A 14,005-nucleotide genomic window follows, 5' to 3' on the forward strand; every position below is an offset into this window, starting at 1 on the left:
AGTATTAGTAAAGTAGGGGTGTGTACAGCAGAGTATTGGTAAAGCAGCAGTATTACAGCAGAGTATTAGTAAAGTAGGGGTGTGTACAGCAGAGTATTAGTAAAGCAGCAGTATTACAGCAGAGTATTAGTAAAGTAGGGGTGTGAACAGCAGAGTATTAGTAAAGCAGCAGTATTACAGCAGAGTATTAGTAAAGTAGGGGTGTGTACAGCAGAGTATTAGTAAAGTAGGGGTGTGTACAGCAGAGTATTAGTAAAGCAGCAGTATTACAGCAGAGTATTAGTAAAGTAGGGGTGTGTACAGCACAGTATTAGTAAAGTAGGGGTGTGTACAGCAGAGTATTAGTAAAGTAGGGGTGTGTACAGCAGAGTATTAGTAAAGCAGCAGTATTACAGCAGAGTATTAGTAAAGTAGGGGTGTGTACAGCACAGTATTAGTAAAGTAGGGGTGTGTACAGCAGAGTATTAGTAAAGTAGGGGTGTGTACAGCACAGTATTAGTAAAGCAGCAGTATTACAGCAGAGTATTGGTAAAGTAGGGGTGTGTACAGCAGAGTATTAGTAAAGTAGGGGTGTGTACAGCAGAGTGTTGGTAAAGCAGCAGTATTACAGCAGAGTATTAGTAAAGTAGGGGTGTGTACAGCAGAGTGTTTGTAAAGCAGCAGTGCTGAGCGCAGAGTGCCAGTGCAGGGCCAGTGTGTGACGGTGTGTGTTGTGGTGTGTGCAGATAAGCTGGAGGTGCGGTACAAGCTGGACGGAGGCCGAGACGCCGAGGTGCTGAGGAGCAGAGTGAGGAACCTGGCCGACGGACAGCTGCACACCCTCGTCGTGCACAGACACGCGGACGCTGTGGCAGTGCAGGTAACACACACAAACGCACACACACACACACACAGACACACGTTCATGCATACACACATACACACACACACATGTGCATGCACCCAGACACGCATGCAGACATACACCACGCACGCACGCACGCACACGCGCGCACGCACGCACACACGAACACACACACACACGCGCACGCACGCACACACGCACGCACGCACACACACACACACACACACACACACACACACACACACACACACACACACACACACACACACACACACACACACCAAATCAGTCCTACATACTTATTTCACAAAAGCTTATATTATGTTAAACCTGCCTTTCCTATATCACTATTATTAATATTAATAGTGAGACAGGGACTGGGACACATTCTTACAGAGATAGAAATGTACGTGACGCTCCATTCTACCGTTGGTAAACACACGTGCACACTCACACAAACACGCACACCCCATCACGTGCACACTCACACAAACACGCGCACCCTATCAGGGGCCGCATACGCGTGCTGTCGCACTGTGTGTCAGTGGTCTGACGGCGTTGGTGAGGTGGGAGGCGGGGGGTGAAATGCTAACCGCTATTCTCCCCGCTGTCACAGCCGTGGCACCTCCACAATGCAGCGCTCAGGACGAAGCTAATCACAGCTGAGCACAGCCAGACACGCACGCACGCACGCACGCACGCAGGCACGCACGCACGCACGCACGCACGCACGCACGCAGGCACGCACGCACGCACACAGACACACACACACACACACACACACACACACACACAGACACAGACACAGACACACACAAACACACACACACACACACACACACACACACACAGACACACACACAGACACAGACACAGACACACACAAACACACACCCACGACTCAGTACACGACTCAGCTTTGTTCATTATGCTGGTTCCGTGTCCATATTTTCATCGCCCATTTGTTTCGTTGACAGGTTATTCATCGCCTTCATTTGATCAATTGTACAGAAAAAAAAGAAAAAAAGGGATGTCTGAGCAACCTGTTTGTGAGACCGATGTGATTGCCTCGCGTGCTGTCCTATTGAATCAGGGGAGGGGCGGGACGGACTCTGGGACTGCCAGCCTATTGGCCACTGGGCGGCAGGGTTAGTCGTCATCGCCGTGGTTTCCATCAATGTCACGGGGCGGGATGAGGTGTGACACGCGCCGCTGATTGGAACCCATCTCAACGCTGAACACGTGTTTGTGTTCCGATGGGTTATGACTGTGACCTCTAAACTGAAAACTAGTAACTTTGAAACTTGGGCTCTGACAGACAATTAGGTTGGTTTGATTAGTTGGGGATCAAAATTAGGGGGTTTGAGGGGGCGGCCAAGTGCTGCTCTCACTGGAGACAGGAGTCAGGAGCAACCTTATACTCACTGCTCCGTTAAATTGCCCTGCATGTCTGCATCTGCAAACCTTTTCAGGTAACCACCAGTTTACACCTCTTTCCACCGCTGGGTTTAGCGAAGGACAGAGGGATAGAGGGCTATACACATTATGATATATTATATATATATATATATATATAGTATACACAGGAGTATATGTATAAATTATTCTCTGTCTTTGTTATTGTGTTACTTGTCAGGTTCTTCTCCTGGTGTTTTAAAAGGAGATTTCCTCCTTTTGTAACGAACAATGAATGGCCTTGTGTCTGAATGGCGCTATATAAATAAACCTGCCATGCCTCGCAGCCTTGCTGCCGGGACTGCTATCCGCAGCTCACAGGAAGTAAGAGGACGGAAATTGTGTTTCGATAGCCAAGCCGAGCCATAATAATCAGGACCCGTTCTCAGCCTACTTGCCCCCCGAGAATCCCCCAGGTTAGGCTCCTCCCACCGTACTCGCTGCACTGACCGGGTATAAAAGGCTCCGTTGAGTCTCAATTCAGAAAGCCTTCAACACATCAACGTCTTTATCCCCCCCATCTCTCTCCAGAGGGGGATATCATATCTCCCGTTAACAAAAAGTCCCATTCCATAATCGACATGGCGACCCCCAAAGGCTTGTAGGTCATCACTGCAGCGCTCAACAATCAGAGACCTCCCTTATCTCGCGGTGAAGGCCCCCGAGCTCCCTCCGGGTCTTTCTCATTCACCTCGCACTCTGGTCGGTCCACTCGGCTCGCACACTGGAGGACAAAGACAGACACAAGGGACAAGGGAAAGTAAAGGCAATGTTATTCGCTTTTGGTGTTTCCTCTGAGTGATCCTTGAGCTCATCAGTGTTTGGTTGAGTTACCAACACCAACAACGCCATCACCACTACCATCACCACCACCTCCACCGCCCCCACCACCACCACCACCACCACCACCACCACCACCACCAGACCCCACCACCACCACCACCAGACCCCACCACCACCGCCACCACCCCCACCACCCCCATCACCACCACCACCACCACCACCAGACTCCACCACCACCACCACCAGACCCCACCACCACCACCACCACCCCCACCACCCCCACCACCCCCATCACCACCACCACCACCACCACCAGACTCCACCACCCCTCACTCATTCAACAATCATTTCTAGATTCACATTTTAAAGGATGTTTTACAATAGCACCGGCTCCACGACGGACAGTGAAACCATTTCCTAGAGGGCACAGAGCCTTTGACCTCTGTCAATGCCCGCCACTTCAGTGCAAAGATACTCTGGTGTTACGCCAGAACCGAACCCACACCGGGCGTCCGGACTGGGCACCTGAAAGCAACCGCTGTGTCTTCTGCATTCTCCGTGCACAGATCTCCCCAGATCTGCGTCTGGCCGTCTTGTTTCCCCTCATGTGTGTGTGAGTAGGGTTTCATATGAGTAGGGCCTGCGGCAGACTGTACAGGTCGTTAAGGTGAACTCAGGTGACCAGGCTCAAGGATCAGGTTTCGTATTCCACGGCCCATCGCTGTTCCGCCGCTGAATGCACAATGTCGCATGTGAAATGGATATTGAATATTAAACGGACCCAGGGTGATGCTCATGCATCACTGAGTTTATTTCCTCCATTTCCCCTCGCTAGTGTACGAGGGGCCGGAGCGCAGGGCCAATCAGTGGGTCGTAGGGGCCACGGGTCGCGGTTTTAATAGCGTGGCCACATGAGGGGCCTAGATTGTTTTCCCACACACCAAATAAGATGCGCTCCCCGGGACACAACAATCTGCCCGTTGGACGACGGTCTACTGGTAATGGTTCCCAGTGTGTTCCCAGCACAGCAGTGGCAATGAAATGACAGGTGTATTATTTGGTTCAGCTACAGCGAGGCAGGTTAGGGGAACCAACCCTTTGGCTTGTGGCAGTGGCACAGCAGCACACTGGTATCTACCGGAAAGTCACCTCAGATGTTGGGAGAAACAGGGGACTTTTGAATCTCGCGAAGCGTTCTACTGGTTTTATTCTAGAAAGTTTATTTTATTTGGAAGGAAGCCCCTTTGAGACCCAGGTCTCTTTTTTCAATGTCGTGGTGAGAACTGAAAACAAGGACTACAAAAGGATAAGACCACAATACATAATGAAATACATCCATTACAACAATGACCCTTTTTGGTGAAAAACGTAATAGTTGTACCTGTAGTTCAATATACAATCAAAGAAAGACATGTTTGTCTAAAGCATAATTATTATGAAGTGGTTGTATTCTCTGCGATTACGCACGCTGCTAAATAGAATATTCTGCATGAATGTAATCTTTTCTATAATCTGTTTGTGCTGTTTTGCTCATAGGTTGACCAGAACCCCAGAGAAGACTTCAACCTGACAGCTGATGGGGAATTCAACACCATCAAGGCTTTAGTCCTGGGCAGAGTCTCCGGTTAGTACAAGGTCTGAGGCATCAGACTTACAGGGATTCAAAGCACCCTGTGAATTATTAAACAGACATGCACACAAACACGTACAGACAAACACTTGGCATACCGTTATCAACCTGTCAAACATTGTGCGGACGTCATAATGGAATCTTAAAGAGATAGATAATGTTTTGGCGGACCGGACGACAACATCATTCAAGTCGTCTAAATGAAAGCACTTCAACCGTCTAAGATGTAAATGAGCAACTGCTGTAGGAGAACAACAAAGTAAAGTGGGATTGCTTTTCACTGGTTCCTCACTCCCACGAGAGTAATCACGTTACACTTAAAATTCTGTGCAGGGATTTCCCCGATGTGCTGAAGGACTTAAAAGTCAAATGCGATGCAAACTGAAGTTTGAATATGGGGCTAGGCCGCCATCAATCTCCTCTATAATGTCTGACTGGGTTGCTGTCAGCGCCTTCGCCGTTGCCATACACGCGTTCCTTTGTGGATTACCATACAAAAGCATGTTGCAGATCGACGTTAAAGTCATTCAACGGGCCACATTTCGGTTAATCAGTACATCGGAGCATGTTGCTAACAATGAAGATTTCTGCATGCTGAAACAGATAGCGCAGACGAAACAGATTCAATGGGTTACTTTTTGTTTTGGTTGTAACTGCGGCAGCAGTTGCAGAATGCAGTTGTGTCCTTGTGTGTTATTGTTTGTCAAGTGAGGCTGGAGAATTAGATTCCTTTAATGATGTCCGATATTCATACCTTGTAGCATAAATCTGGCTGATACGAGGTCAGTCACACAACCATCTTCATATGTACTTTTTGTTACTCAGTGTTGTATTGTTTCTCTTTTAAGGGATTCTGTTGTGTCTTACTAGTTGACCTAGACAGGGGGGAAAATATAGCCCAAAAAAGCAAGAGTAGGCGGTTGGGTTTGTTAACAAGCCCCTCAGAAGACAACCTTCTTCAGCCTGCGCCGAGGAGACGAACGACGCCAGTGAGCTATCTTCTCCTCGAGGGTTATCTCTTCACTGTTGAATAATGTATCCCTTATATTGATGCGGTCGCGTCTGACTGGGCTGAAGGCAAAATAAGCCACTTCTCCCCTGTTGATGGTCATAATTACAGTCGGCATGCATCCGTTGTCCTTGTTGTGGGAGACATTAAAAACAGCAGTGAGTGGCTGGTGCGTTGGCTCCTTTAGAGCCCCTTCCAACCAAGGAAACCTAGTCCCACTCTGTGGAGCCATTCTGGGGTAGGACCATCGCCAGCACCCTGCTTCTCTTCTCGTGGGACGTGTTCTGGAGCCACGCTGTGAACACAATGGCCCAAACAGGTCCAAATGAGGAATTTATACAATACCGCCTAACTGCTGCTTTCTTAAATGGATAAATCATCGCTAAACCAGTACCAGGTGCATTTTCACTTTAAAAAAGATCTGAGCTAGAAAGTTTCCTATTCGTTCCAAATCCATCTAGGGAATTGTCAGTCTGGTCCACTTTTGAACTTCCCCCAACTGCCTGCCCCTTTGCCGCTGGTTGAAAATGTCATACGACAGTAACTGTCATCGGAAAATGAAATAGCTATAACTGTAGCTACAACTCACACCAGTGTTGCACCTGGGAAAACGTACATTGTGCAGGCAGAACACTGTTCCTGGTTCTTAATCCAGTTCTTTAGTTTCCCCATGCCTCTAAATCAGGGGTCTTCAACGTTTTCCCGGCCAAGGACCCCCAAACTGACGGAGAGATGGAGCGGGGACCCCCTACTTATATATTGTATAAAATTGTGTTTCATATTAAACTATCCTTCTTCTTAATTGAAGGAGCAGGCAGAGGAAAGCTCTCTCCATCGGATCAAAAGTGTCCATGTAAACGCGGCTAATGTGTTGGATTCATGTTAATGTGTAGTTAAAGACATTTCGATTTGTGGAAAGAATTGCAGGGGGGAATCTAAAAAAAATGTCTAATCAACAAAAACTTTCGCGACCCCCCTGCAGTACCTCCGCGGACCCCCTAGGGGTCGCGGACCCCCTGTTGAAGAGCTCTGCTCTAAATGGTATACCGGTTGATGTATTTGCTTAAAGTGAAAAACCATTATATTTTGTGTGTCACTGCTGCCAATCAGCTTCCGTTAGAACTGGGCCACTCCCAGATGTCACATGACTTGCTGATCCAATCACTGGACTTGAAACCAAAGAACCCAGTACAATGCTTTTGCTTTCCCTATGTCATGATAGAGAGATGTTTCTGTATAGACTATATTTACTTTAATCTGATAAACTATTGTGAGTTCAGCACTGCAGATTTACAGGCTTAAAGTATAACACATGGCTACTCAAATTGTTTCAACATGATTAGGACACGGGGAGAAAAAATATTTGACAGGGTCAGTGTTCCCAGGCCTTGTTTGGTGTAGAGTGGTGTATTTATTAGAAGTCCAAAATGTATCTCTCTCTACTCTCACCCTCACTTTCTCTCACTCAGAACAGGCCGACAGACTTTCTGCCCAGTTATATATCACAAAGTGGACTCACAAAACTGGGCAATTACCGGCCTGCGTGTGTGTGAGAGCCAAAGAGCCTTATGATGGGGATGTGTATAATTGCTCTAGCCTGTAATGAAGAGTGAAACTGATCGACATGTACTGATGATGTAGTTGATGTACTTGCCTGGTGGAATGACAAACACTTGGAAACAAATCAATAACACTCAATCTACAGTAATTACTGTGTGTGTGTGTGTGCGTGCGTGCGTGCGTGTGTGTGTTTCAATGCGTGGGTATGAGGCTTTTTAATTGAAAAGGACAGGGGAGTTGAGGCTTGTCAGCATTGCTCTCCTACATCCACCGACTGTCTGTTAGTTTAATGTATATACTTTACTCCATAACTTTATGGTATCAATTGTGAAATCTTAAATACAGCCTTGAGCCACTGTCCTGTCATTGCTAGTTAATAGAAACCCCCAGACAAAAAAAACTAGAATCAATAAGGCAATCCGTAAATAACAGAAGGATTGTTTTTGTTCTAGAAGGGTGACTCACCGATAACGGGGCGCTTTGCAATAAAGGAAGAGTCACTGCTTGGACGACTGCAACAGACACACTGCTCTCTGTGGATCGGTCCAAAAAGTTGCTGTTAAGGCTGTCAGCAAGCAGCTCCTGCTCACCCCACTTTGTTCTGATTAAATTGTGTTGTGATTGAGTCTCATGTTTCTCATGCATTCTTATTTAAAGCAATTGCCGGTAGTCGAACAAGACTCAACCCGAAGCACAATTTTGGTCAAAACAAATTGGCCTGAGACAAGGATTGCTGATTGTAGCTTTAATGGTTGAAGTCTGCAATTCAAACTTAGTTTAAATGAGCAGCAACAACAAGCGACAGTGGCGATTACAGCGACAGAACTCTCAATGTATTTTGGTTTGGTGTGTGATGTGTGATGTGCCGAGGTCGGATATTCAAGTATTTATATATATTTCTTCTAAAGTTTCAGGTTTTTTTATAAGAAAAAAAAGATATACCAAAAAAAGGGGATTCATAATTTGGTTTCATGCCTATGCATCTTTGGGAACCGCAGGAAGAAGCTTAGGTTATATTTCGTCTGAAAATCCCAATGACATCCCAGGGACAAAATAAATAAATATTTAAGCGCGTGAGACCTCCTCCATGCATGGCCAGGCATGGCACGAACGATCCTTGAAGCAGGCCTATTCTCAAACTATGGGAGAAGTGTGTTTGGAAACCTTGAGGCTACACTGAGTCTCTTCCATAACAGGGCCCATGAGTGGATCCGCAAGCCGATGGCGTCCACGCATGCAATCCTACGGGACGTTGTAATTTAGCATTTTGCATCATTAAAATAACACTGGAGAAAAAAACGTCAAGTTGAGAACAACACAATTCTCTCATTGGCACAGATTCAGGGAGGCAAAGATGCACACACTATGGATTTACTATTTCTACTTCTTCTCTGAATATTTGAATATTCGTTCAGAAATCCTAACAATTGACCGAAGCTCGAGGCCATGTACCCAGGCTCGCCCGTGCGTTGTCACTCTTCCTCCACTCCTGACTGACACAGGATACGACACACGCTACCCGCTCCTAGCTCTCAGAGTTCGCTAATGCATTTAAATAGCATCGTTGCCCTTTCCTAGATTCATTGTGCCGTGAAATGACTTGTTTACTCATTAGTGTTAAACTTAATTGTAACTGTTATTTTGTTCCCCTTATTTTAAAAGGCTGTCTCCTTTACCCCCCACATTAACCTGCTCTTTGGTTGTTGGACAATTACGGATTTGGTGGTATTACAGGAATAACAATCCTGCGAGTAATCGGTGGTAATTTAATTACTATAAATCACAGTGTTCTCTCTCTCCCTCTCTCTCTCTCTCTCTCTCTCTCTCTCTCTCTCTCTCTCTCTCTCTCTCTCTCTCCCTCTCTCTCTCTCTCTCTCTCTCTCTCTGTCTCTGTCTCTGTCTCTGTCTCTCTCTCTCTCTCTCTCTCTCTCTCTCTCTCTCTCCCTCTCCCTCCCTCCCTCCCTCCCTCCCTAGAGTCTGATGAGCTGGATCCTGAGCTGGCTCGCCTTGCCTCGCTGGGCTTCACCGGCTGTCTGTCGGTGGTTCAGTTCAACTCCATCAGTCCGCTCAAAGCAGCTCTGCTCCACCCGGACACCAGCCCCGTGGCCATCAGCGGCCCATTGGTCCAGTCCCAGTGCGGCTCCTCGGCCCCGACCAATGCCGACGCTGCAGAGAACACACACCACCTATCAGGTAAGAGGGCGGAGTTAACATAGTGTTCTTAGTATTATTCAATTGTATTTATAAAAATCTGTTTTTCAAACCTGATCTAGATGTTTTCCAGAGTATCTCTTTTTTCCGAAGTAAAACATTCCCCGATGCAGTTCTAGATGGTTCTTTAAAAACAATTATTGCAATGATGTTAGTCTTTTATTTATTTTTTTATTGTATTCATGCCACCATTCCATCGATGGTGATGGGCTCATTAGGTACAGAGACAAGCCTTGTTTGGGATAAGGACAAAAATAATTAGGCAGAGTCAATTATTGTGGAAGGCAGTTTCCACTTAGTTTCATATCCCCTGGTGGCGTGTAGCTTGGAGCCTCCTTACGAGAGCCATTTGGACCAGTGCGGGTGTATCTAATGGGCCCCTTCAGCCCTGATGGGGGAGGCTCTGACACTGTTTCTCTGTTGTCCTCAAATTTCTTAACTTCTCTGTCTTCTTTCTCCCCCCCCCCCCCCCCCCCCCCCCCCCCGCCCTCTGTTTTTCATTGCCCTTGATATTCTTCTGCCATTTTATTTATTTATTTATTTTGGTGATTCTCTTCTGTATCTTTTCCATTCTTCTTCTTCTTCTTCTTCTTCGTCATCCTCGCTGCCGTATCCCCTCTCTCTTGCTCCCGGTAGACCAGTCCGGTTCTGTGAATACAGGTCAACCTTTAGTCAATTCCGTTCGGACTGACTCTGCCCTGATTGGAGGTACAGTACCCAACATGTTTTGCATCATTGTTTCCATGACGACAGTCAGTTCAAACGGTTTACCATTTCCCTCCCTGCTAATTTTATATGCGTCCCCCATTAAACTAACTAACCAGAGCTCACACCGATTGCACCAAATAATGGCTTGCCATTTAGCTCTATGAGTTAGTCGCTAACAAATGACGCAACTTTACATTTCGCAGCCTTATATAAGTAACCTGAAAACATTAGTAACCAGGCAACCGAAAGTAAATAAGTGGCACCCAGTCGTGGATTATAATAATAACATAATAATATACATTTAAAAAAGATGACCTTCTTTGCTGTTGTGTACCACGCCCAAAGTAGCATAATGTTTTAATGTTTAATGCCAAGGCTTTCTCCATCACCCTCCTCATGGGAACATGAACAGCAGCAGAATAAAGCGGTTAAGATCCCGTATGTCTTTGTAAACTTTTTGATTTCCATATGGAATTCAGTGTGACACGCCAGGTGTGGAAAAAGGAGTTTATTCATGGTTTTACATCTTTAAAAGTCCCCCAAAACAAACCCTTTTAATTGCTTTAACCAAAACGATCGGGCTGTTGATCAAGACTGACTTCCTGGAAATGACTCTCACTCTCACTCTCGCTCTCCTTGACTCCTCCAATTGGCTCTTTTTAAAATGTTGGGAGAGTGAACACAAGCATTGATGTCGTGTTTCATCTTTCAGCAAATCTTGTCTGAAGAGTTGAAAACCAATACCCCACAGCCATGATCGTTTTGAATACCGATTTGAACCCAATTTACAAATTCATCATTTTCCTATTGACATTTTCAAAGGACCCACAACTGTCGCCTACTTCTGCACACTTTCAACGTTCAAAGAGAATACGAAAATTGATTAAACTTCTCTCCCGCTCTGTCGCAGGCGTGATCGCGGTGGTCGTCTTCCTGACGGCGTTGGGGCTGGCTGTTGTGGCCGTGTTCCTCTACAGGAGGAAGGAGACCTACGGCAACCCGGAGGTGAAGAGAACCAAAGCAGAGGACAGCCCAGAGTCCCCCTTCACCGACCAGCCCGACTCACACAACATCCCCAGTGAAACCGCCAAGGAGTTCTTCATCTAACTGGGAGTCCTTGATCTCCCAGTGGTACAAAACTGTTGAGGAATAAGACAAGGGTGCCCAGCCACGCCTTAGCTTTTTGTTGTTTTGTGGCGGTACAGATCCAGATGTTTAAACAAGATGCCGTCCCTGGAGGTGATCCCCTCTTCTTCGTTTTCAGTTGTTTACATGTCAAAGGTGTACATATCGTTGCAAACTATAGCGAAAGTGTTAGACTCAAAACAGGTGTTGATGTTCCCGTTTCTGAAACTGTACATATTTAAATTGTAAATATTTTATTAATGTCTTTATAACAAGATGTGTCTAATTTCTCGCTGTTATAATGAAATGTTGCATATGTATAATGGTATTTTTAAGAATGTGGCGTTCAAAAAAGAGGGGGTGTTGTTCTAGAGGGAGTCGGTGTTCAGAAATGGATTCATACATAAAAATTTCCCAAAAGAAAGAAAGTCGGAGGCTGGTTTCATTGTAATCGAGGCTGTCCCTTCCACGAGCGGAAGCGATCGAACGCTTCTTCACTCACCGAGTTTCCTTCTTTCATTCTGGAACATCTGTTGGTGAGTAAATATTTACCGCCAGCACTTAGGAGGAGTTTACTTCAAACGCTTTCTCTCGTGGCACTTTATAATACAATTGCTTTAAAGTGTGTCTAACGCAGCTGCCAAACACCTGCGGGGAGCCCCAGTTGTCAAGCCCCCTGAAAGCGTTTGAACGGTATTGCTTTTAACACTGAGACGCGACGGCTGGCTGCGGCTCCTTGCCCCCCTCCAGGGGTGCCGCCTCGACGTGACATTAAATGGCCTTTTGAAGTGTTAACATCCATAATGGTTTGATAGGCGGACCGCTTCCCGTGGAAGGCGGATTATGAGACGTTTTAGCCGCCGTGACTTCAAAGTGAGAAGATATTTCCCAAATTTGCTGTCCTTAAATCTCTTCATCTGTGAACGGCGTTGCGGAGGGCCAGCAGCTGTTTATCAAGCGGCATACATCACCGTATCTCGGCTTGGATCCAGATGGGAAAGGAACGGAGGAAAAGTTAATGAGGGGTAGAAGAAAAAAAAAAAATCCGTACACCACATAAATCTTGTTGTTTGTTCTTGTGGCTATTGCACGCCATAAGTCAGCCGTTTGTTTTGTTGTTCACTTACTCGGCTGGATTGATTCTCCTCAACCGTGCATGGGGAAAGATGGAAAGGTTGCTTCCACAGCCCCAAACATTCTTTAAAAGTCACCAGAGCTGGAGGTGTGCGAGAAGTTGTCGTCAAAAAACTCCGTCCAAACCCCCAGGTCACCAGAAACAGGAGCCACTGCTCTCCCACAACACATGAGCTTTGAAATGTGCTTTGAGGCAAAGTTGGCAGTTCACTGGAACATTACAGTAGTTGCAGTGCATTTTATGGCAGCTCTCGCATACATGGCAGGGGTAATTCTAATCCTATTTTAGGTAGGGGAGAAAGACAATCCGATATTATCACTTGATAATGTGCAACGCTTCGGGCTATGGCTGCTGTTGGTAAAGGCTTTTCTATAAAAAAAGAAAGTGCAGCAGTATCATCTTATGTGTTTTAACTGGGATGTAGATCGGTGTTACGTTTCTGTCAACGCTACATTTTGAATTCAACACTCAAAAGATAATGTGTTGGCACTAACGATGCTGGTGTGTTAAGTGTTGTAGAATGACATGCCAGAGGAAAAGATAGGCTAGAACTGGTCTGGATTCTAGCATGTTTGGGTTAATTGAGTTGTTTGGGTTACCTTTTATTTTTGTTCAAAATTAAAATTGTAAAAATGCAAAAAACAATTATGGCTGAATGACTTTTTTGCACAACATATCTTTAAAGAGGTTTGTTACTGATTCTGTTTTTCCATCTGAAACTAATCTTAAGAGTATATCGAATACCGATCTGATATTCCAATTACTTTTTTAAATTTCATTAAACAGTCGAATATATCTCCTTTAGAAGAAAAATGTGGATTGGATTTGGCAGATTGGCAACATCTTTCAGAGACAACAAAGGTAGGAATCTGCCTCGTTATCAGCAGGGCGGGCCTCAGGCCAGTGGGCTCCTTTGGTATTGTCTTGGATGAGATGAATAAGCCAGCATCTGCCTTTCAGCAGGGATTCAGTGCTGCCTTGCTTTGCCGTCCAGTTATAAATACAACATGATATAGCGCTCTTATCGCTGTGGGGGACTTCATCTGTTATAGATCTTAGTGGTTAAAAAATACATGGGGAGAGGGGGGGGGGATAATCCAAACTAATATGATAAAATATATAAAGTTAACTTGAAGTGTGCCCTGAAACATAACTGCCTCCATATCTCTGTATGTAATTTCTTTGACTTTCTTCTGCTCAACTAAACTATAAATATAAATATAGATAAGGAATAACCAAAAGATAGATATAGATCTACTTTCTTTCATTTTCTACTTCTTCGATTGGAATCTATTGTTGTGACCTTTCTGGTTCTGGATCTCTTTCTGTTCGGCTGTTTTCCTATCACATCTTAAAAAGCAGCACTTTAAAAATCTGTGATTGAATGAAAACCAATTCTAGCACTGAAACACTAAAGAAAACATCCCACTTACCACCCCAAGCAAGGTTGAAGTTGCTCTGCTTTCTCCAAACATAATGGATTTATTCATATAAATATGTATTTCCCAAAATAATTGTTTTAATATTTCTTGAGTTTGAGAAAAA

The 14,005-nt window shown here is 45.3% G+C and overlaps 1 protein-coding gene across 5 annotated transcripts in view; it reads left to right on the top strand.

Annotated features, from left to right (window-relative positions):
* LOC115548603 (contactin-associated protein-like 4) overlaps positions 1-13,099 on the top strand; it is a 172,419-nt gene extending 159,320 nt beyond the window's left edge. For 4 of the 5 annotated variants that reach the window (XM_030363353.1, XM_030363354.1, XM_030363351.1 and 1 more), the window contains 5 exons: positions 726-859; positions 4,619-4,706; positions 9,256-9,474; positions 10,129-10,200; positions 11,111-13,099. In XM_030363353.1, the coding sequence (XP_030219213.1) occupies positions 726-859; positions 4,619-4,706; positions 9,256-9,474; positions 10,129-10,200; positions 11,111-11,307 (710 nt within the window). In that variant the 3' untranslated portion in view covers positions 11,308-13,099. The remainder of the gene's footprint in view (positions 1-725; positions 860-4,618; positions 4,707-9,255; positions 9,475-10,128; positions 10,201-11,110) is intronic. The other variant, XM_030363355.1, reaches the window with a different exon arrangement.
* The last annotated feature ends 906 nt before the right edge of the window (positions 13,100-14,005 follow it).

This window comes from Gadus morhua, chromosome 8 (genome assembly GCF_902167405.1).
Source record: "Gadus morhua chromosome 8, gadMor3.0, whole genome shotgun sequence".
Lineage (NCBI taxonomy): Eukaryota > Metazoa > Chordata > Actinopteri > Gadiformes > Gadidae > Gadus > Gadus morhua.